General features: G+C 41.8%; 2 protein-coding genes across 5 annotated transcripts in view; one reads left to right on the top strand and one right to left on the bottom strand.

The window, feature by feature from the left end:
* Positions 1-1,020: 1,020 nt before the first annotated feature.
* Positions 1,021-9,709, top strand: LOC310709883 (di-N-acetylchitobiase-like). 4 transcript variants are annotated; one of them, XM_083509943.1, is made up of 7 exons: positions 1,028-1,233; positions 2,725-2,863; positions 4,480-4,688; positions 6,557-6,728; positions 7,226-7,323; positions 7,674-7,838; positions 9,376-9,709. In XM_083509943.1, exons 1-7 carry the CDS (start codon positions 1,060-1,062, stop codon positions 9,562-9,564), a joined length of 1,146 nt encoding a protein of 381 aa, XP_083366069.1. In that variant the 5' UTR covers positions 1,028-1,059; the 3' UTR covers positions 9,565-9,709. The 4 variants fall into 4 exon arrangements, with proteins under 4 accessions (XP_083366067.1, XP_083366068.1, XP_083366066.1 ...); XM_083509941.1 differs by lacking the exon at positions 9,376-9,709 and having other exon boundaries at positions 1,021-1,209; positions 7,674-8,010; XM_083509942.1 differs by lacking the exon at positions 9,376-9,709 and having other exon boundaries at positions 1,024-1,194; positions 7,674-8,010.
* SPATA1 (spermatogenesis associated 1) overlaps positions 8,126-21,419 on the bottom strand; it is a 30,442-nt gene continuing 17,148 nt past the window's right edge. The window contains exons 10-15 of the mRNA XM_083509936.1: positions 21,148-21,271; positions 19,633-19,758; positions 18,379-18,557; positions 15,834-15,932; positions 9,024-14,277; positions 8,126-8,968 (exon numbers count right to left, since the gene is read on the bottom strand). Coding sequence (XP_083366062.1) covers positions 14,173-14,277; positions 15,834-15,932; positions 18,379-18,557; positions 19,633-19,758; positions 21,148-21,271 — 633 coding nt within the window. The 3' untranslated portion in view covers positions 8,126-8,968; positions 9,024-14,172. The remainder of the gene's footprint in view (positions 8,969-9,023; positions 14,278-15,833; positions 15,933-18,378; positions 18,558-19,632; positions 19,759-21,147; positions 21,272-21,419) is intronic.

Below are 21,419 nucleotides of genomic sequence, written 5' to 3'. Positions count from 1 at the left end.
GTCAAGGGCAACAGCATGTAGTGTCTTGATTCGATAGGGTTGGGCTTTGGGTTAGAAAAGGAACCAGCGGAGCAATGTTACTAAATTTACTGTTGCTGAAAATTTAGGCTGCAGCCCTGGTCCGGCTTAACTCACGGAACATAGTGCTGTTTTCTAGGACTGAGCCACACAGCGTGTTTTCTGTGGGGTGCTTCTTTTGCTGAAATCCCATTCAAACCAGCTGCAGACTGAAAGTGACCAGTTGGTGCATTTCACTGCTGCATTTTCAAGCAGCGTTTACCAGATCACAAGGATGGCTAGTCTAGGGTTGCCACCTTTCCCTTATAATAAAGGGACCTGCTGACCAGGGAAGTGGTGGGTACTAGGTGGCCGTGTGGGTCCTTGTTGGTTTTACGTGCTTCTTTGACCCTGTTCCTTTATAGAGGGGTTGGGTGGATATTGCAGGCATAGTCTATAGGTACCAATGAAACCCCCTCCCCTCCCCCCAAAAACCACCTCATGACTATTTAAGTGTTTTAAATGTGTGCTGCAGATGAAAACTCAAACTCCCTTGCAAGAAACGGTTAACAGCCCCAAATTCTCTTTCAGCCTGATCCTTTGAAAATAGAAATAAGTCCCGATTAGTTGAGCTGAATATAGTATGCAGAGGATCGGAGCCTTAAAATGGTGGTTGTTTTTAAGTTATTTAAATAAATATGATGGAAAATATTGTCTAGAGGACTATGGAATTATCACTCTCATCCTTTGGAAGTCTACGGTGACTTTCTGGCACCTGAGACCAGTGGCGTAGCATGGGGGGTGCAGGGGGGGCCGGCCGCACCGGGTGCAACACCTGGGGGTTAGGGTTAGGGGGCGCAAATCCACAGGTTAGGGGGCGCAAATTACTTGCCTTGCCCTGGGTGCTGACAACCCACGCTACGCCACTGCCTGAGACAGAATGATTTGACTTGTCCCACTTCCCGTAGGATGAAAATGAGGACGGGGGTGGGGAGTTCTGTACACACCAACAAAGAATCTTGATTCCGGTGGGGGGAGGGGTTGTGGAAGTGAGATTGTGGCATGGGGAGGTTGCTAGGCGGTAGAGAGACACACCTGCTGGCCGCCCTTCTCCTCCGCCTGTGGCTGGGCTCAGGCACGTGCCCCTGCGACAACCCCATGCTCTGCAACCCCATCTCTGAAAGCAGAGAGTTCGAGGTGCGCAGGAACAAGGTCCCTTATGGGAAACATGTGGGGGTAAAATTTACTATTATTGTTATTTTGCAATGAATAGGATTAAAGGGCACATCATGTCTGATGTAGATTTTTTTTCAATTTTGTTGTTTTGTATGGGACAATGACAGTAAAGATTATCATATCATATGTGGACCAGCCAATCCCTAACAACAAAATGGAGAAATCTAGCAGGCGGTTGCAAAGTCACCTCCTGCGCTGCCCACCTTTTTTAAGGCTACTCGGCCTGCTGTGTTTTCTTCCTCAAAGGGTAGCTCCGATTTTACTGAGCAGGGGAGGAAGGAGCTCTGGCAGAGGGGCTTCCAGGGAATATAGGACACTCTCCCCTCTGAAGGCAGCCAACTCAGAGAGCGCCTTAAGCTGTCACCACCACTCCATTCTCGATTTCCAGGCCTGCACCCACTCCCTCCATCCAGTGGTGTATCGTGGGTTGCCAGCGCATGGGAGGGAGGGAAACGGTTGGAGTACGCATGCACACATTCAACGGCCTCACGGTGTCCACGTCATCCATGAGATTGCAGCCGCAGAGAAAGAGGAGTCGTTCTGTTGTCTGGAGAGGTCACTCCTTGATTCGCATGGAGAAGCCATTTTCAACAAAGCCCAGCGACGAAAGCATGCAGCTGTATTGAGGCAGCACCGGGTGTTGAAATTTTGCGCCCCCTAACAATTTTGCACCCGGGGCAACTCCCATACCACACCAATACCTCCATCCGTTCAGAAAGGAAAGAAGGCAAGCTTTCCTCAGATGAGGTGGAAGGGGAAGAGGAGAAGGGAGACACCATGGGATCTCTTGAGTTACTTTCCCTTAACAAGTTATGTTTTCCCCTTCCTGTTCTGTTGTTTATTTTTTGACTTACTTTCTTAAGCACGAATTGAACTGGTGAGGGGTGTGCCCTGCCCACCAGATGTACCCTCTAATTTTTTTCATTCCCTGCCAATATGGGGGGTGGGGTGGTAACATCCCACACAGACTCCCCTTCCTCCCTACAGAGAAGGAACTTATCGTGGTAAATACCAACTTTCGCACCTCCATATCAGGAGAAGCTTCCTCTGTTATTCCCGCCGCCGCCCCCGACATATAACAAAGGCACAGAAGCACAAACATAGAAATCCTGTCCTGGGATATTGGGTGAGGATGCTTCTAGGACTCAGGAGGGCTTATGTGTAAGTTGGGGTTTCCTCTTGTACAAAACTGAGTGACAGTGCATTCTGTATCAAAACAGTAGAAAAAGAATTGCCTTGTAGTAGGAGGCATGTAGCGACCAAAGGAGACAAATTGAACATATATTTTTGGGCGGCAGTGTACTGCTGGATCCACGATCTGTTGGGCACCCTACTTTTTATGAATTCGCAATGCAACACTTCATTGGTCAACTGCGAGAGTGTGCTTGGCATTTGAGACATTAAACAAATAATAGAGCTGGTGAAGAGAGTTAACATCTCCAGCTGCTGAGGGAGAGAGAAAGAGCTATCTACTTTGCTGTGCCTCTGCAGGTCTTTGTATTTGACGTCGGCGGGAAGACTTGGAAGTTCTATGACTGGTCGCAAATTACGACAGTGGCGGCTTTTGGAAAATATGACCCTGAGCTCATGTGCTACGCTCATTCGAAAGGATCCAGGATAGTTTTAAAAGGTATCTTCTGAGCAGGGTAATAAGAACATTTTTGCGCAAACTCGGAATGGATGCTTTCTGAAGTATACGTCCCTCAGAGGTCAATGACGTTTACTTCCATTAAGTGCACGTAGGACGGCAAACCTTAATATGACCCTATATGAGACTCACATAACAACTGTGATTCTCATCACAGTTTCTCGGTAGTGTGTGAAAGTAAGTTGTTCCACCAGCTGGTACTATCTGAGAGGCCTAGAACTGGCTAATAATCTCCAGTTTACATTAAGATGCATCTGCTATAAAAGAAAGAAAATAGTCTGCATTGCATTGCTTTTGGGGAATCTCTCTTTTGAAGGTTCACAGCTTTAGATGCATGTAGAATCTGCTGTGTTCTTTGCTCACCCACCTAAACAAGTTCCACTGATTTCATAGACGTTCTTCAGGTAGCCTTTCCCAGGAATGCTGTTCAACTGCCGCCACCCATCTTGGTGTGGAAATCCCCAAAGGCATATGGCAAAACATCCTCTCCCTGATTCAACAAAATCAGCTTGTGTATTCAGCCACCATAGCAGCAGATACACATCTGGCATTAGCTTCGCCCAAGGCACGATGGAGAGCAGCAGTGGCTGGAAAAAGATAGACATAACATTTTACAAGGACAGGAAGGACACCACGGACAGAATAATTGTCATACACAGGAGGAATAAGGATGTACAGTAGTTTGAATGCTTCACCTATAGTTTTATAAACCCTTTAAATGTGTGAAGACGAATGGATATCATTAATATTGCAGTTGTTGTATAAGGGATTTTTTTTGAGTGAAAGGTAATTGAGATGAATAAGATTTTGGACCACAGAAACAAAGTAAGTCATTAAACCATCAATTCTAGCATGCAGGAGGCCACCTAAATTATATAATGATTGGGATTAGTAATTGTATTATAATTTGGCATTGTTATAATGAGACTATCATTGCATAGCTGTAATTGAAAACTAATAAAAATTATTGTAAAATAATAATAATACACACCTGGCAATCCATCTGCATCTGTATCACAAATTGACTTTATTGAGTTGGCTGTAGGCAGCTGTGGCCTCTGCATCCCCATTTGGGGCCACTAATTATTACGACTGACTAACTGCCCTTCATTAGAGCTATAACAAGACCAATGTGTTTACTTTATTTCCAACCATTTTTAAAATCTTATCTCCCCGCCCCCAAAAGGAGATTCAAAGTCTATAGGTATAGACAGTAATGAAATAAGTGGTTCAAACTCTAATCCTAAAGTCATGTGGTAGACTTCTGAGTAAACATATTTAAGATGCCGGTGGTATTTTTATATACAGGGAACAACCATTTTGCATGTGTTCAAAGCACATGCAACCATGCGCCATTTTTAGACCTGGAAGATGGCGTAACGGGAGTTCGTGTCCCGCTGATGTGTGCAATGACCCAGAATGCAACTGTTTATATAAACATCTCATCTAGTGAAATTTGTATTTACATTTGTATTAATTTGGTGAAAATTTGTTTTTTTTTTAAATTGAAAAATCAATAAAAACAATAGGCCAAATATATATATATATATCATCTAGTGATTCAAAACTTTGACAACTAATTGCCATTTGTTCTTTAGGAGACATACCTCTGAAGAAAATTGTTAACCCTGGTGCCAGGACAGCCTGGATAAACCATCAGGTGGCCCTGGCCAAAAGGCAATACATGGATGGAATCAATATAGACATTGAGCAACAGGTTAAAAAGTATTCAGCCAAATATTATGCATTGACAGCTTTGGTTGAAGAAATGACAGAAGCATTTCACAAAGAAATTCCAGGATCACAGGTAAAAATAAAGCAGATTCCTCTTACACGTTGTTTACATATCACATGATGAAGTGTGTCACTCCAGTGGGTGGGATTCAAGGCTCCTGCTGGCATTTCCCATTGTGAGCACAAATTTTGGTCCTGAATATAGGTGTAGAACTCTAAAACTATGAAGAACTGCAAAATTCTACAGTACAAATTCTACAAACACCTTCCATATCTCCTCAAAGTCATTTCTCCTGCATATTCCCCATCTTACATGTTAATTTATCATTAACAGCTATATCCCACACCTCTTAATACCATTCTTCCATTTTATATTCTGCTTGCCCCTTCCACTTCCTAGCTATAGTTTGTGCAGCTGCCAATAAATTTGTAAGCAAGTCCTTCATAGTCTCTTCTTATGTTCCTATAGTAGCAGATGATTATGATGGTTGGCATTTCTATTTATTACTCACACTTCTTCACTATAAGGTATTTTAAATTGTTGTAACCCATCCTGGGATCTTAATAATAGTAAAAACAATTTAAAACTAATTACAGTCCCAAGAATAGTCTGGGTCCTAAAAATACGTTTCCCCCCACAGGTTCACTGTTTGTCAAAAACAAATACAGTGGTACCTCAGGTTACAGACGCTTCAGGTTACAGACTCCGCTAACCCAGAAATAGTACCTCGGGTTGAGAACTTTGCTTCAGGATAAGAACAGAAATCGTGCTCCGGCGGCGCGGCAGCAGCAAGAGGCCCCATTAGCTAAAGTGGTACCTCAGGTTAAGAACAGTTTCAGTTTAAGAATGGACCTCCAGAATGAATTAAGTTCTTAACCCGAGGTACCACTGTAACCTAAAACCAACTAACCAACCCTTTATCCACTTAAGCCACAATCCCATCTGAGGGCACTGTTGCGTCCTTTTAGAGTATCTGTGCCAGCTTTCTGGCCTTCTGTGAACACCTATTCTGTAACAGATAGCCAGTGCTTTTTTTCCTTTAAAAAAATGTTTAGGGGTACTCTCATTTTCCTACTCATATTGAAATACTGCCCCTCAGTGAGGCCAAACTTAGATTCGCAAAATGTTTAGGGGTATGTGTACCCCTGCGTACCCCTCAGAAAAAAAATCACCGAATTCACAACATATATGTGTTCAGCTAGGCTGTGGGAAAACCCAAATATATGCAAAGTGTGAAGAGCTGGCTGCTCAAATTGTGGGTGGCTGCACTAATGGAGAAAATTGGCAAGCTAGTCTTGAAATTTAGGCTGGAATCCCACACTTATCTGGGTGTGTGCCCCACTGAATACAGTAGGACATACACCTGAGGAAACATGCATAGAATTCAGCTCTAATGACACTCCCTTGTTATAATTTGGAAAAAAATAATGGGCATATATATATATGGTTCTGATAATGCTGCAGTTGAGGTGGAAACATTTTTTCGATTGTAATTTTTAATGCAATGTTATTGGGCAGGGGTCAGCAAACTTTTTGAGCAGGGGGCCGGTCCACTGTCCCTCAGACCTTGTGGGGGGCCAGACTATATTTGGCGGAGGGATGAACGGATTCCTATGCCCCACAACTAACCCAGAGATGCATTTTAAATAAAAGCACACATTCTACTCATGTAAAAACACCAGGCAGGCCCCACAAATAACCCAGAGATGCATTTTAAATAAAAGGACACATTCTACTCATGTAAAAACACACCGATTCCCGGACTGTCTGCAGGCTGGATTTAGAAGGCGATTGGGCCAGATCTGGCCCCCGGGCTGTAGTTTGCCTACTCATGTTACAGGGTGTGCTTGTGTGTGTGTTGTTACTGCAATAACATTGACAATTGTTTCTACAAATAATGCCTGTTTAGTGACAAATGTGCAGTTCTCTTTCCTCCGCAGGTAACTTTTGATGTACCCTGGTGTCCAGAATGCATATACAAAAGAGTATACAACTATACTGGGATAGCCAATTCCTGTGATTTTGTGTTTGTGATGTCTTATGATGAACAGAGTCAGATGTGGTCACACTGCATACTAGGAGCTAATGCTCCATACAATCAAACCTTAGCTGGTAAGAGTTAGCCTCAGTTTACGGACTATGAAAATCTACTGGACATTGGCAGTAGGCTTAGCAACCCTATGAACCTTAATTAGAATAAATTATGTAAATTGTGGAACTTCAAATAAATCTGTATATTGCTTGGAAGCGATACATTAAAACCATGTTTGAGAGAGTTGCAATGCACATCTTTAAGCAGCTAGAGTAGTAGAAATCCCAGTTGTGGATCTTGGTTCTAAAGGAAATGTAGCCACCTTAAAATCTGTCAACATCTGTTCTCATATTAAGGTGCCTTCTTGATAAGAGTAAGACATAAATCACATGGAAAATGAAATCACACAGCACTCTTCAAAGGTAGCTAGCTGCATGTGAAAAAGACTTGGAGGGCTAGTCGTATCTTGAATGTTTCTCAACAGCTTTTGATTTGTTAATGCTACAAACGTAGCTGCAGGCGTGGAAGTAAGAATAAAAAAGCAGGCAGGTAAATGTTAAATTTTATATTAAATTAGGCTATGACAATTATATTCGCATCGGCATTAATCCCAAAAAGCTTGTGATGGGTGTTCCATGGTATGGCTATGATTATACCTGCCGAGGTTTATCTAAGGTAAGAGAAAGACTGCTAATTTCTAACTATGTTTTGCTCCCTGTGGTTTATAAAGTTTGTTTTTGTGGGCACGGATTCTACACTGAGTCAAAACTGTTGTAACAGCCTGCATTTTACCCCCGCCCAATTCTATAAATTTGCACACCGTGGTTGGTGTGTGGTGTACTTAAGCAGAATTTTGTTAAGAAAATAAATGGAGAGCTTGTTAAACAGGAAATATCTTATTTCTGAGAGATTTTAATGGGGTAGTAGACTCTTGTGTGGACGAGGAATTAAAATATATGCACATGGTCTACATAGCGCTTCTTGTGCTTTAGTACATTTGCATGACACAAGTTGTGTTTCTCCAGGACCACGTTTGTTCCGTTGCAAAAATCCCCTTCCGAGGGGCTCCATGCAGTGATCCTGTGGGACACCAAGTGCCCTACAAAGCAATAATGAAGCAGATAGTTCCCAGATCACTGTCTGGGATCCTGTGGGATAAGGAACAGAAAGCTCCATATGTGGAATACGAGGCAAGTTGTATAAAATTCCTTTATATGTTGTTGTTTTAAACCATTTATTTATTATTCTATATATAAAAAAGAAAGTTACAGCAGTGCATCTGTTCATTCAGGATTTAATCCCTCCTGGCAAGAAGCCACCTCGTACATTCCTAGTTCCAATACACAAAATTCCGGTAATCTCATGGTGATCTATCAGCTTTCTGTAATAATTGGAGAAGAGAGAAAATGATAAATGCACAACAACAATAATTTAACCAAAGGAGGAGGAAAGGTGGACGGAAAGTAATCTGTTTATGTTTTTATTTAATTTTTATTGGAATTTTTTTTACAACATAACACAAACCCCCAATACACAAATCCACCCTCATTAAACATGAACTTAACATACAGTGAACATAACATTCAACAATACAAACAACCAAATAAAAACTTCCTTTATCCTGTATCTGGCCTCTTTATTTACTTCTTATAAACTGTTTCCTTCATGAATAATTATTAAGATTTTCCTAATTATATAAATATCCACAAAGTCTCCTGAAGACATCAATAGAAACAAATCCAGGTATGTATTTTAGGGCACTGTTTTGTGAAGTATTCTCTGCATTTATCCCATGCTTTTTGAAACTCTGGTCTAGTGTGATCTCTAATTGCCTCTGCTAATCTAGCCAGTTCAATATACTCTAATGGTTTATCTTGCCATTTCTTTTTTGTTGGCAGTTTCTTTTTTCCAGTTTTCAGCAATTATTTCTTAAAAAATTCTCTTTTAGCTAGTTGCATCAGTCCCTGTAACCAAGTCTGTATTGAAGGGGATTAGCTTCCCAGTAGCACCATATTGATTTTACTTTTACTATCAAGCAAGTTTAATTATAATAATGTTATTATTTATACCCCGCCCGTCTGGCTGGGTTTCCCCAGGCAGAGTGCAGCATATCTAAAAAACATAATAAAGAACACATATCAGCATTTGAAACCTCCCAATACAGGGCTGCCTTCAGATGTCTTCTAAAAGTTGTGTGATATTTTATCTCCTTGACATCTGAAAGAAGGGCGTTCCACAGGGCGGGCGCCACTGCTGAGAAGACCTTCTGCCTGGTTCCCTGTAACATCACTTCTCACAGTGAGGGAACCGCCAGAAGGCCCTCAGAGGAGGCTTTCAGAGCCCCATACATCTGGCAAGGAGCCGAAAATTGTAACGATAGAAGAAAACTTGCCTACTCTTTCCCATCAGCTTTCTGCAGAATAATTTGCAGAAGATACCAGATCTATTTAACTGGCCAGTGTGTGTATAGTCCTAGTTCAGGCTTCCTCGACCTTGGCCCTCCAGATGTTTTGAGACTACAATTCCCAACATCCCTGACCACTGGTCCTGCTAGCTAGGGATCATGGGCATTGTAGGCCAAAACCATCTGGAGGGCCGAGGTTGAGGAAGCCTGCCCTAGTTCCTTGGAGTTCTCCTATGCTCATGAACACCTAAAGCTGCAAGGCTGGGTTTGGAAAGAACACAGGGAAAGCATGCTAACATCTTTTCTCCGTTTGACTTTTGCAGGACCCACGGGGAGCTTTCCACCAAGTGTGGTTTGACGATCCCAGGAGCATTTCTCTGAAGGCAGCCTACGTGAAAAAACACGGCTTACGAGGCATTGGCATGTGGCATGCGGATTGTCTCAGCTACTCCGGAGACTTGGCAGCACAAGGGCAGACAGCAGCAATGTGGGAGGCCTTGAAACCAAAGTGACTTTATGAAAATGTGGGTTAAAATTTGGACAGCTGTGAATGGCTAATTTCCTTCACGGGCATAGAATGCAAAGAGGGGAGAATCCTTTGAAATGTACCTCACCTTTCCCTCACTACAGTAAAAAGGCATACTGTGTACTATTGTACCAATGGATTCTTACTGTCATTTATTTATTTCTGTATAAGAAGGGGGGGGGGAATGTTACAGCAATGACACTGTGTATGTTACCTTGAGTTCCCTAGAAGAAAGGCAACATAAAAATGTAATAAATGAGTCACCAATCGAAAACCTTCTATAGCTGCCGTTGGATCTCATTACTTGACTTAAAACATGCATGCTATGAACGTTAGGCAGTATTTGGGGATATGCTGCTGCAATTAAAACAAGCATCACGCTGCGCAAATGGAAGCCATGCACAATTTCTCATACACAAACTGGAAAATGAAAAGTCCATCATTTGGGTAGGAAGTAAGAAATATCACTGCTGAATTTATGTGGTTTCCATAGCCTAGTTCAAGATGAGTAATTCAGTAGGACTGCTTGGTTGTATCTTCAGGCCTTCACTTTAAAAAACTATATAACAAAACATTGTTAATAGTTGTATTACATTTAGGCTTGTTTTTATCAGATCAGTTGAAGAGTTACTTAAAAAAAAAAAAGTTCTAAACTTCTTTCCAAAAAATAATTTCATATATTCATTTCAAATTATCTTTAAAACCATACATATGACATAACACAATTTTAGTCATGCAACATTTTAATACTGAAAGAGGAAGCCTGTTGATCCCTAAATATATGTCACACACACACACACACACACACACACACACTTTGCTATTATCTGCAGTGAAAGATGCCATCTATAGTCCAGGACTGTAGCCAAAGTGGCATTTGGGAGTCTGTTCAGAAGTGCCCTGGGTTGGTGAAATGGGAAGCAAATTTTTCCATTGGGCTAGCGCAAGCCTCTTGCGCGAGCCTAAATAGCTTGCTCAGTCCTGGCACTAATCTACTTTAATCAAACACCTGGTCAAGGAAGTGAGAAAGTCAGATGGTCTGCACTGAGACTTTTATTCTTTGCCGTCCCTTCAAAGTTGACTGGCTGTCAAAAGTGACGATGCCACCCATTTATTTAGAATATTTGTGCACAGATCACAACATACACAGATGTTTAACTTGCATAGTACACACACACACACACAGAGAGAGAGAGAGAGAGAGAGAGAGAGAGAGAGAGAGCGATTGTAATAAAATTTGTAAGTGGTTTACAAGGAATATTAACTCAATAAAGAAATAGTTAAAATAATTGAAAATCCTCCAAACTTTGTCAAACAGACCCAACCCCGGAACAGATATGTACATTGCTAACAAGCAATGGCATACCTCTTCATCCCATTCTTCGTGCGAGAGCATGGCAGCCATTTTGGGCGCCGCGATCTCACTCCAATAACTCTGGTTTCTTAGGTACATCTCTGATGGCTAGTAAGACCTGTGTGCCATTTTTGACGTTTAGCAGCTTTATTTTGCATTGTTCTGCATCACTTGTTTTTTTAAAAAATCTTTTGTGGATCCCCCCCCCCCCCCCGCTTTGCTAAAAGATTTGAAAACGGTGCATTTTTTTCTGCCCAGTGACGGACAACAGATCTCCCCTGTTTAAACAGAGAGGCAAAAAACATGAACCTTTGCCTCCTGCAGGAATATTGCTCCCTCCTTGTAAATAAAGCTGATGTCCCCAAGGCTTCAAAACACATTTGAACCAGGGCTTTTTTCCGCCAGAACTCTGTTGTGGCACCTCTCAGGTGGGCGCCTCTGCCATTCTAAGAGAACAAGGGAGAGGTTCGTGGTGAGTTCCGGCACCTTTTTTTCTAGAAAAATAGCACTGATTTGAACCAGCCCTTAATTTTAAGTCTTTCACAATGACTTAATGAATTGGCAACTTCTGTTATCTTAATTAAAAGCAAACATATAAAATTAAACATGAAGCGAAATAGAGTGAGTCCCTATCCATCCTAAAAAGGATTTAAAGCAGGCATGTCTAAAGTCCTTGGGTAAAAGGTCCAGAAAAGCTCAGCAATCCTCAAAAAAGCTCAACTATTTTGGGGTTAAATCCTAAAAAAAGCTCAACAATTTTGGTTGGTACTCACACATGTTCACTTCATCAAATCTGGCCCTCTTTGAAAAAGGTTTGGGCACCCCGATAAAGGTTTTTCTGAATAATACTAGCGCTAGGGATTGCTCAATGTATGCAGAGTTCCTCTTCCCAAAAGCATTGCAGGATTTTAATATCCTCTTTCATATTTCATATCGTCTATTACTCATAGTAATTAGCACTTCCTTGTCAGCTTTCCAGCTGTTACCATGTTAATGCCTCCTATTTGGCTCCTTGACTAGACGTATGACATGGTTTTCAGGCAGGAAGAGCTCACGGGCAGGGCTTGCCGAAATTTACCACAGATGAGGCATTTACGTTCCAGAAACTCATTCTCTGAGGATGATAACAGGTTTAAGATCTGATCAGAATATGGTGGCTGATGGATTTACTTCGATGCGTTTACCTTTTTTAACCAAATCAATTTTTGTTAAAAGTAAATCCATCAGCTGTCATTATTTAGATACATTGTGATCTTGTGAAGGGCAAGTTGTTTCTCAACTTCTACAGAAAGAACAGAAGCTTGTTTACAAGATGAACCAACACCAATGTGGGGCCTAAGGCGTAAGGTTTAGATAGATCTCCATTATCTGCTTTTTGCATCGTTCACCCATCTCAGCTCCCCACTAAGCCGCCAAGGGACTTCAACTAGCCACAAGCAAATGTAAACCCAATAGCAGTCTTCCTCTACTACATTGTCGATCTTGCTAACAATTAAAACCTTGGGGCTTGAGAGTGGAAAGCAAGAAGGAACGTAGCAGCTTATCAGAAGCAGATGCCTTTCTTTTACACCAGAATTGCAACTGCAGAAGAGGAAAAAGGAGTCAAATGTGGTTTCCATAAATGAGAATGAATATAGTAATAATACTAGATGCTGGTTACTTCCTCCTATTTCACTCTACATGGAAACAAGACTAGGGCTGTGTAATTGCTATATATTTGAAGCCCGTTCCTTCCTTCAAAGAATTCTGGACACTGTAGTTTTACCCTTCACAGTTTCAAACCCCCCCCCCAAAAAAAAACCTCATTAACAAACTACAGTACTCAGAATTCTTTGAAAAAAACGGATGTGGCTTAAAGTGTAGCGTGTCTACAGCCCTATTTAGATGCAACTTACAAGTGTGTTTAAGGTTGTGTTTAAGTTTATAACCAGTTTTTGATTTTCAAAACACTTAGATCTGAAATAAATACAAAAAGTGGAGAAGCTTACTCATAGGGGTTTTTTTTTGTCTTTTGTATTTAGATTTCTTATAAATGTTGGTTTCCCTCAATCTGAAGCAGATAACTGTCCACACACACTGTGGCACATGCAGAACCAGCCCTGCTTAACAGGCAACGTGCAGCGTCCGGGCGAAGCTTCAGACAGCATCCTAATCACCAGAGGATGGTGGGAAGAACTCGGGAGTCAACCCAGGTGGCTCTTTGCCATTAAGAAGAAGGCAACTACCGGAGCTGCAATGGTTTTGGAGTCAGGCTTCCTCTGTCTCTGAAGGGTGCCATTGCAATACACACCAGAAGGATTTTCCACCTCCCCCTGTGAGGAAAGGTTCCAGCATTTGGGACTTTTCAGTTTAGAGTAAAAGCAAGTAAGAGGTGAAATGACAGACGTTTATAAAATTATGCGTGGAATGGAGAAAATGGATAGAGGAAAGCTTCCCCCCACTTTCTCATAACACAAGAATTCATGGACATCAATGAAGCTGGATGTGGGAAGATTGAGGTGATATGGAGGTACTTCTTCAAGCAATTGCATGTTTGAACTATGGAGCTTGCTCTCAGATGGCTTTAAAAGAGGACGAGATAAATTCATGGTTCAACAAATCAACAGCTACTAGCCATGACGGCTATGGGCCAATTCCTGACTGAACTTCCTGCTTGCAATGCAGCCAGCTTTTATGCTCTGGTGGTGGACCCGACTGAACACTGGCTCCGTCAGGTCCGTCACTGAAGCAACCGCTGACCAACTAGAGCCATGACTGACCTGTTTTAAATTTCCATTTCCGGCAGGCAATCTCACTAGCTCCTGCGGCTCGCTGAGGCTGGCTGTGGCATCAGCTGGTTGTGAGGGCAGGTCCACCTCACCCACCTACCCCAGCTATCTAGCGACCAGGCTGCTATTGCTACCACCACCTGGAAAACAGGTGTGTGGTCTTTCTGCTGTGAAGACAGGATGTTAGATGGGTCATAGCCCTGATCCAGCAGGCTCTTCCTATGTTCCCCCTTCCCACTGACATTTTTTCCCTGCACATGGATATCCATTACTGGAATGAGGTGATAATGCCATTTAACGCCAGCAGTAGAATTATTACATATCGGTGTCGTGACGAATTACTGTTGTTCAACATTCATTTTCAACACATACAACATCTCTCCTATAGCTGAACAAATTTAAAGCTGGAAGAAATAGGTTCTGGGAGTAGCTATACAAATATGCAAATAAGAATCTCACAAACGGGAGCCAGCTAATAGACTTGTCCTTCAGGGTGGAGTCTTAAAGAAGACTGAACTTTCTTGTGCGCCAGTTCTGCCTTCAGTGCTCGCAAATCAGAAGCTGCCTGCTTCCTCATCTAGAAAAAAAGATTCCAAGGTTGCAAAAGGAAGAATGAAATTAGAACCTTCGTATTATTTTATAGATACAGTTCAACCTTTATGTGGATTAATAACCATTTCCTTGTTCTTTCATCTTTCAAGCCTAATGAGTTAAAGGATGAAGCATTTTGGTTTGTTTCTGGCATATTAAGGTCACTAGTAATGGCAAACCCTAGTGTACAAATTACATCATATTCCCATTAATGAGAGTGGGAAATGAGGTGACGAAATACCACAGATTGTACTGCAGATCTCAAAGTGGTATGTTTCTGTTCCTGTGATTTTTCTGACCACAAATTGCCAATTGTTGTTGTAGTATTATTAGTACAATACCATAAATGTACAACACATTTTAGAGGGTAGTATAAGCAAAAGAGGTCCCTGAGCTACATTTAGACTACTGAAAAGCACACACCATCTTGGTACTCCATGTTGGCAGGTACAATGTTTAAAGCAGAGATACTAAACATGTTTGGATCCCAGGCACATTTTGAATTTTGAAAAAGTGGTGCAGGCACAGCGGATGTGAGAAAACATCATGTTCTCTCCCACCCTGTGTCAGCTGAATGCAGCACTGTTTTCTGTTCCACTGCAATTCATCTTCTGCTGAAATCTACGCTATTCGTCTTAATAGCAAAATTATGTGGCAAAATTATTTGTGTATCCTATGCAATTACGCTGCCCATATGCTATTCCACCCATCATTTTAGTGCAAATGAAAGGCAAGATGAGTGGTTTGCTAATCAGTTACGTGCCCTTTGCCAACTGAAAACAGCAACCACCACAGTGGACCCCAGTTGTATTTGCTGGTTCCAGACATGGGACGAACAAGTAAAAAGCTATATTGCTTTTCTATGTGGTGTAGGACATTCCCTGGTACAGCATCACAAACTTTCAGGTTCCTATTCAAAGAACAAGGGTTGCGTATTTGCTTTTTGAAAAATAGCCTCTCCTTCCTCCTTAGTGGAGTAGTGGCTGCTTACAGAAACACCGCTGCTATGGAAGCAAAGTTAAAGTTCAATGTTTTGGTGAACCAGATCTCAAATATGACCATGTGCTTAACTCCAGGGTAAACACCCTTTAGTCCTCAGCTCCATAGTGCAATGAACTCAGAATATGCCTACAGAACAAAAGCAATTGAAAAGCAAGATACTGTAAGTTCTTTCCCTTGACCTCCAGCTCTCCAGTCTTAAGCTACTGAAGAGCCAAGTGTGGTGTCGTGGGTGACGTGTTTGACTATGACTGGGGAGGTCCAGGTTTGATGCCTCACTTAGCTATGAAGCTCTCAAGAAGCTATGAAGCTATCCCATAGTTACTTTTTCTCAGCCTAAGCTTTGTAAGAGTTATTCTGAGGATAAAATGGGGGATTGGGATGTATGCCACTTTATACTCCTGGAAGCAAAAGTGTGACTTAAATGTGTTTTTTTTAAAAAAAGAAAAACACTAAAAGGTATGCTTGAGATAAAAATCTAAATATAATGTTTACATTCTTCACTTGGATATAAAACAAACTAGGCAAGTTAGTGTGTAATACCTTAATTTCTATGACAAGCTTCATTTTTGCATTATCAACCTTTCTCCTTAGTTGTTCAATTTCATGCTGCAGAGTGGTGATCTGGATTATTGTATTATTCTAGAAGAAACATCGTATAGATCAGAGTTAACATACATCCTGCACTTATTAATATCACTGTCTGTGCAAATCGTCCAAATCTGCATCTCTCCTTAAAATTACATGATTTAGTCCCTCAGCTCCTGTTGTATCACCTTCCTCCCAGAAACATACATAGTGCAGAACTTCAGGGCTATGTCTCATACAATTACTCAAATGGTGGACTGATTGGTCACATGGCAGGTGAGGTCATGGCCTCACTGTATTAACATAAAATAATGCAATTCTGCATGTGAATTTACTTCCATGCTTAGTTGGTACACACCTGGCAGACCTTGCTATAGCTGCCCTAGACTGACCCAAGCCCAGAATAAACTTGTCCTTCCCTTCTCCCCATGAGACTTCTATCTATTAAAAGGCACAAGTGAATTTCAGAGAGAGAGAGAGAGAGAGAGAGGTCATGTGCAGATATGGGTGCTTCCAATGTGAGTTATTTTCCTGTCTCTCCACACCTCTTTGTTGTGAGAGGGCGTGTGCTGGACTCCATTCTGGGGATTGGGGTAGACAAGAGGCTATTTTCTGGAATCAAGGGATCCAGTTTTGTCTAATATTTCTCCGGCAAATGAAGGGAAATGGGCAAGGAATCTTGTGGTTTGTATTTTGATTGTACTGCCAGTTTTAGACTCTCCCATCTCCCCTTTTGATATCACACAGTTTTGAGTTTGAATCTGTGACTATATACGTAATAAAATTGAGTATTAATTTCTCCTTACAGCTATTATTTAAGGCAATGATTGCATCTATCTATCTATCTATCTATCTATCTATCTATCTATCTATCATGTATCTATCTATCATGTATCTATCTATCTATCAGGTGGCTTTCCTTCACCCAAACAGAAGAGACAGTAGTCATAGATGTCACCTGGCATCACAGCTACTGCGCTTTGTAAAGGAAAATGGCAGCACCATTACCATAAAGGAAAACTAACACAACAAGTGGTAGCTGAAATGGTTGAAAATGAAGATAGAAAGCTGTGAGAAACTAAATCACGAAGTTCCTGGTGCTACCGTCTGTGTAGTAGCGAAAATGGTCAAGAATGTGTTTCCTTTACCCACTCAGAGTGTGCTCAGATAATCACATCTTTCTCTACCAGAATGAGCAAGAAAGAACACCAGCTCCTCAACTAACATTCTAGAAAGTTCCAGAGTTCCTCCGTGCAAATGCAGAACTCAGTTGTGAGAATGAACAGAGCTGACAAAGATGTTGTCTTAACGTATGATCAAAACCAGGAATGGAGAACCTGTGGCATTCCAGATGTTGTATTCCGATTCCCATCATCCCTGACCACTGGCAATGATGGCCGAGGCTGGTAGGAGTCCAACAGCATCTGGCAAACCAAAGGCACCCTGTCACTGCTGTAAACAGAAGGTAATCTCAAGGGGGGATCATTCATGCCTTATAACTAGGATATATAACTGGGATAAATCTTGGTTTAACAGGAAGATAACTTGAAAGATGTAAACAGGAGGAAGTTTGCTACATGAGAAAAGGCTGAGACACAAGCAAATCCTTTGGTTCTCAGAGTAATTAGCAGAACTGTGTTGATATCTCAAGGGCATGATTCATATGGGAAGGATTTAATTAACTTAAAACTGTATTCTCACGAGTTTCATTGTCGAGCCAGCGAGAAAGCTATTTTACACACACAAAACAATTTAATTACATATCGGAGTTGAATCAGGCAAGCAGTGTGTTATGCCAATTCAAATTGAGGGGGAAAGAGCCTGCAGAGAAATTTCCATCTTTCCTGTTTGTAAAGCTATGATTTTTGGCAAGGCCACGTTGTTACAATGCTATGTATTAATTTACATTTCATCTAGTTTGGGGGACTTCTCTCTGTCTCTCTCTACTGCCATTATAGTATTTGTCTTCTAGTGCAAGTCACTATCAATTTCCATTATTTTCACATTCTAAACACAATGCCTTGGTACAGAAAAGCTTGCATGGGCAACCTGTGGTCCTTCTGAAGTTGTTGGACTTCCATCAATCCCAGCTGGCATGGTCAATGGTCAATGAAGGCAGAGAGCTGTAGTACGACAACATCTGAAAATCCACAGCTTGCCCATCCTTGTAGCAAAGGAACTGACTACCCAGATAAGTGTATGTTTAGGATCATGGCTTGAAAGTTAATCTGCATGGATATCATTTTCCTGTGCAAAAGAAAAACAGTCTGATACAAATATTCTCGATGAGCGTGTTCCGTTACGGAATTGAGCCTTTGAGATATAAAAAGTAGCTCAATTTAAATTATACAGGCAGGGATTATGTCAGATTAGTGAAGGAAATTATTAAACTCTCTTCTAGGGTTATTATAAAATCTGAAGAATACTTATCTGTCTAAATGGCATGAAGGAGCTTTGATTTTATGGAAAGGGGAGTAAAGACTGAACAAACAGCATTTACCTTTGAATTAGCAACCTGTGTTAAATTATTTCGTTTTTTCCTTATATCCCTAGCTTCTAGCTGCATCAACAATTTCTGGTAGTGAAGTTCTAAATCTTCTCGCAGTTTATTTGAAACTTCCTCCAAGGAAGCTGTGACTTTTTTAGCTTCAAAATATTTCTTTTTCCAGGAATCACGAGCTGTACGGGGGAAACCAGAGCACAGATCAAAATGATATTCTCAATGGCGCAAGTCTATTCAGGTTTTCAGACCCTGTTCAGTTCAGTGAGGCTTAGTCCTAGGAAAATACAGGATTGTAACTTAAGAATCAGAATAGTAAGCAATATTGCTCTGTTCGAACATAAACCAAAAATATTAAGAGTTGAAAACATTGTATAAATTTTAACATGCTAGGTCAAGTGCCACGGCTTTCATACAGTACTTAAAAGAGAATAGCTGGACTCTAGCATGTGGAAACACAAACTCTTGAATGTGTGGTTTGCAGGAAGGTATGAGGCTTCACTTTAACAAAGGTAAAGAAGGGGTATAAACTGAGAGACATCTAAGAAATGGTCCAATTCTGATGGAAACCAGGGTGCTAGATGGCACACTGCCATGGAGGGGGAAGCAAAAGCAAACCCACCCCCAACAATGATGCCAGTGGCGTAGCGTGGGGGGTGCAGGGGGGGCCGGCCGCACCGGGCGCAACATCTGGGGGGGGGGCGCTGGCACTCACAGCTCTCTGCCCCTACTAAAATCCACGGGTTAGGGGGCGCAAATTACTTGCCTTGCCCCGGGTGCTGACAACCCATGCTACGCCACTGAATGATGCTATCTTCTATCTTTTCTAGCTCCTCAGTCCTCCACCACCTCCACTCAAGCAGAAACAAAGTTATTCTTCCTTCACCTTCTTTATTCCCTGGGCTTTGTAACCTTGACCTGTCAAAACCCACTAAACCACACCCACGACCAGCCAAAAGCTACCTAGGTTTTTATATACATAAAGCAGCTACGCTTTGTCAATGTATCTCTTGGGCTCCCCTTTTTCCAAGATACTGCTTTGGTGACTCCAGAGACAATGGAGGCCAACGCAAAAGCTGCCTGTTTACCTAAGTACAACTTTTAAAAAGCAGAAGGTGGGGTGGAGGGGGGAGATTTCGCTGTTCGTTCTTTTTCTGGCCACTGGCCTAAAACAAAACAAAACAAAAACTAAGGAGGTGGGTGTGGGTGTGTCGCTAACAACCTCACCAGATATCTCAGCCTAATAACACATACCCTGGTATCGCCTGAGTTTGTTCTGTTCCAGTAAGCTCCTCACTTTTTTAACCAGCTCTTCTCTAGCCCTCTCCAGGTGCTTTCGTTCTGCCTTGATGTGTTGCAGCTGTCTGATCAACTCACTACCTGAGGAAAAGAAACCTCAAGATTAGTATACTTGTGCTGGTTAAAAAATGCGGAAAGCCCAGGATAAATAAATCTGACACAGGAGGGTGGAGGCCACACTGGGGGTGGGGGTGGAGATTGTATCTGTGTATAAGACGACCCACAATTCTGAACATAATTTTTAAATAAAAAACCCTAGTCTTATACATGGAAAAGTACGGTATATAGACTGTATGTGAAATAACAAATATAAGTTCTATGGGGATTGTGCTAATTGTATAACAAAACACTTTGTCTGTGATGTGACACAGACGGCTGGATTAATTTTAATGATGTAAAAACTGAATTAAGCCAAATTATCCTCCCTCAGGGGCACTCGGTCAAAGGAAAGGCAAGCACTGAGGTTGGGATTAGTGTCTTTGGAACATGCTGGCAATGACAAGTGACTCCTTAGTGGCTCCCCAACAACGGTGTTTGCTTAGACAATGCATGCACTGGGGTCACTTACGTTTAAGCATACTCTGCCTCCTACTTCATAAGAGAGCCAGGAAAAGCCTGCTGCTGTTAACTAATGCCATTTTTAACTACCGAGTTGTTGCACACCCTCAAAAATGAGAGTGGTGAGAGGGGTCCTAGCGCATACTTTGTACTTGGTTTCCTTGGAAGGAAGGTCCCTAGAGAATTGTCATTTTTGTGTGTGTGTTATAAGGTTTATCTACACACATGTATAAGCAGAGCATGAGATTCAAGGCTTTTCCTGCTTTTCCCATTAGGTTTCCAGAGGCTTTGATATCTGTCAAGTCATATTCACACCATACGTTTAAAGAACATGGCTTCCCCCCAGAGAATGCTGGGAAACATAGTTTACCCCTCACAGAGCTTCAGTTCCCAGCACTCTAAACTATGAATGTAAGACAGTGATCTCAGTCCTGACCTAGCTTTTTCGCAATCCGTTTCCATTCTGCTGCAGTTTGGCTTCTGCTAAAACCAACATTTGTTAATCTTACTATCCACTATGACTGAAACTAATTACATAATTAATTCCAGTACATTTCAGTGCAAGAGAAACAGCAAAAACAATACAGAAAACAGTGTAATTATTTATGTGACGTTTATGGACTGAAAAGCAGCAGCGAAAACTGCTCGCATTCGCTTGTGAGATTTCCGTGCCTGATCTCAGATGAACCTGTGAATTAGGAGTAACTTCTCCTGTTGTTTCCATTTCCAGCAGAATTCTGTGACATCCCTACCATTAACTATGGTGCCCAGGAAGGTGTGCTTTCAAGGTATGGTGCGGATGTGTGGGTCTCTTGCTGTCAATCTTTGTTCCCTTTTGCAGTCAGGCATGATCTCGCTAGGTTACGGGGGAGGACTTTAACCCCATAAGATCTCTTAGAACGATTTGCTCACCCTCTGTTGGAAAGATTCCGCTGGGAACTTCAGCTCTGTTTACAGACAGAGCCAGAAGAGGTGGAGTAGGAGGCGAAATATACTGGCTCAGATGTGCAAAGTCATTTAGGTTATTTTCATCAGTCTAGGGACCAAATGAAAAGGCATGTCAGCTTTTGCTGCTTTCCCTACAGTACATGAAATTGGAGAGTCTATTTATATCAGTCTTAAAAGGAAGGCGAACTCAAGTGACCTTTTAGTGGAAAACAATAGTTACCTTCAGGGAACCCTGT

This window comes from Podarcis liolepis, assembly GCF_965112155.1.
Source record: "Podarcis liolepis genome assembly, chromosome: 6".
Taxonomy (NCBI): domain Eukaryota; kingdom Metazoa; phylum Chordata; class Lepidosauria; order Squamata; family Lacertidae; genus Podarcis; species Podarcis liolepis.
The sequence above is the reverse complement of the archived record's forward strand: the minus strand, read 5'-3'. Positions and strand labels throughout refer to the sequence as shown.

Bases quoted from the DNA above. Each gene is read 5' to 3' on its own strand.
- LOC310709883 (XM_083509943.1), top strand. From the start codon at position 1,060: ATGGGGAGGTTGCTAGGCGGTAGAGAGACACACCTGCTGGCCGCCCTT. The intron at 2,864-4,479 runs GTATCTTCTGAG...TTTGTTCTTTAG, and splicing joins ATCCAGGATAGTTTTAAAAG to GAGACATACCTCTGAAGAAA. The intron at 7,839-9,375 runs GCAAGTTGTATA...TGACTTTTGCAG, and splicing joins CTCCATATGTGGAATACGAG to GACCCACGGGGAGCTTTCCA.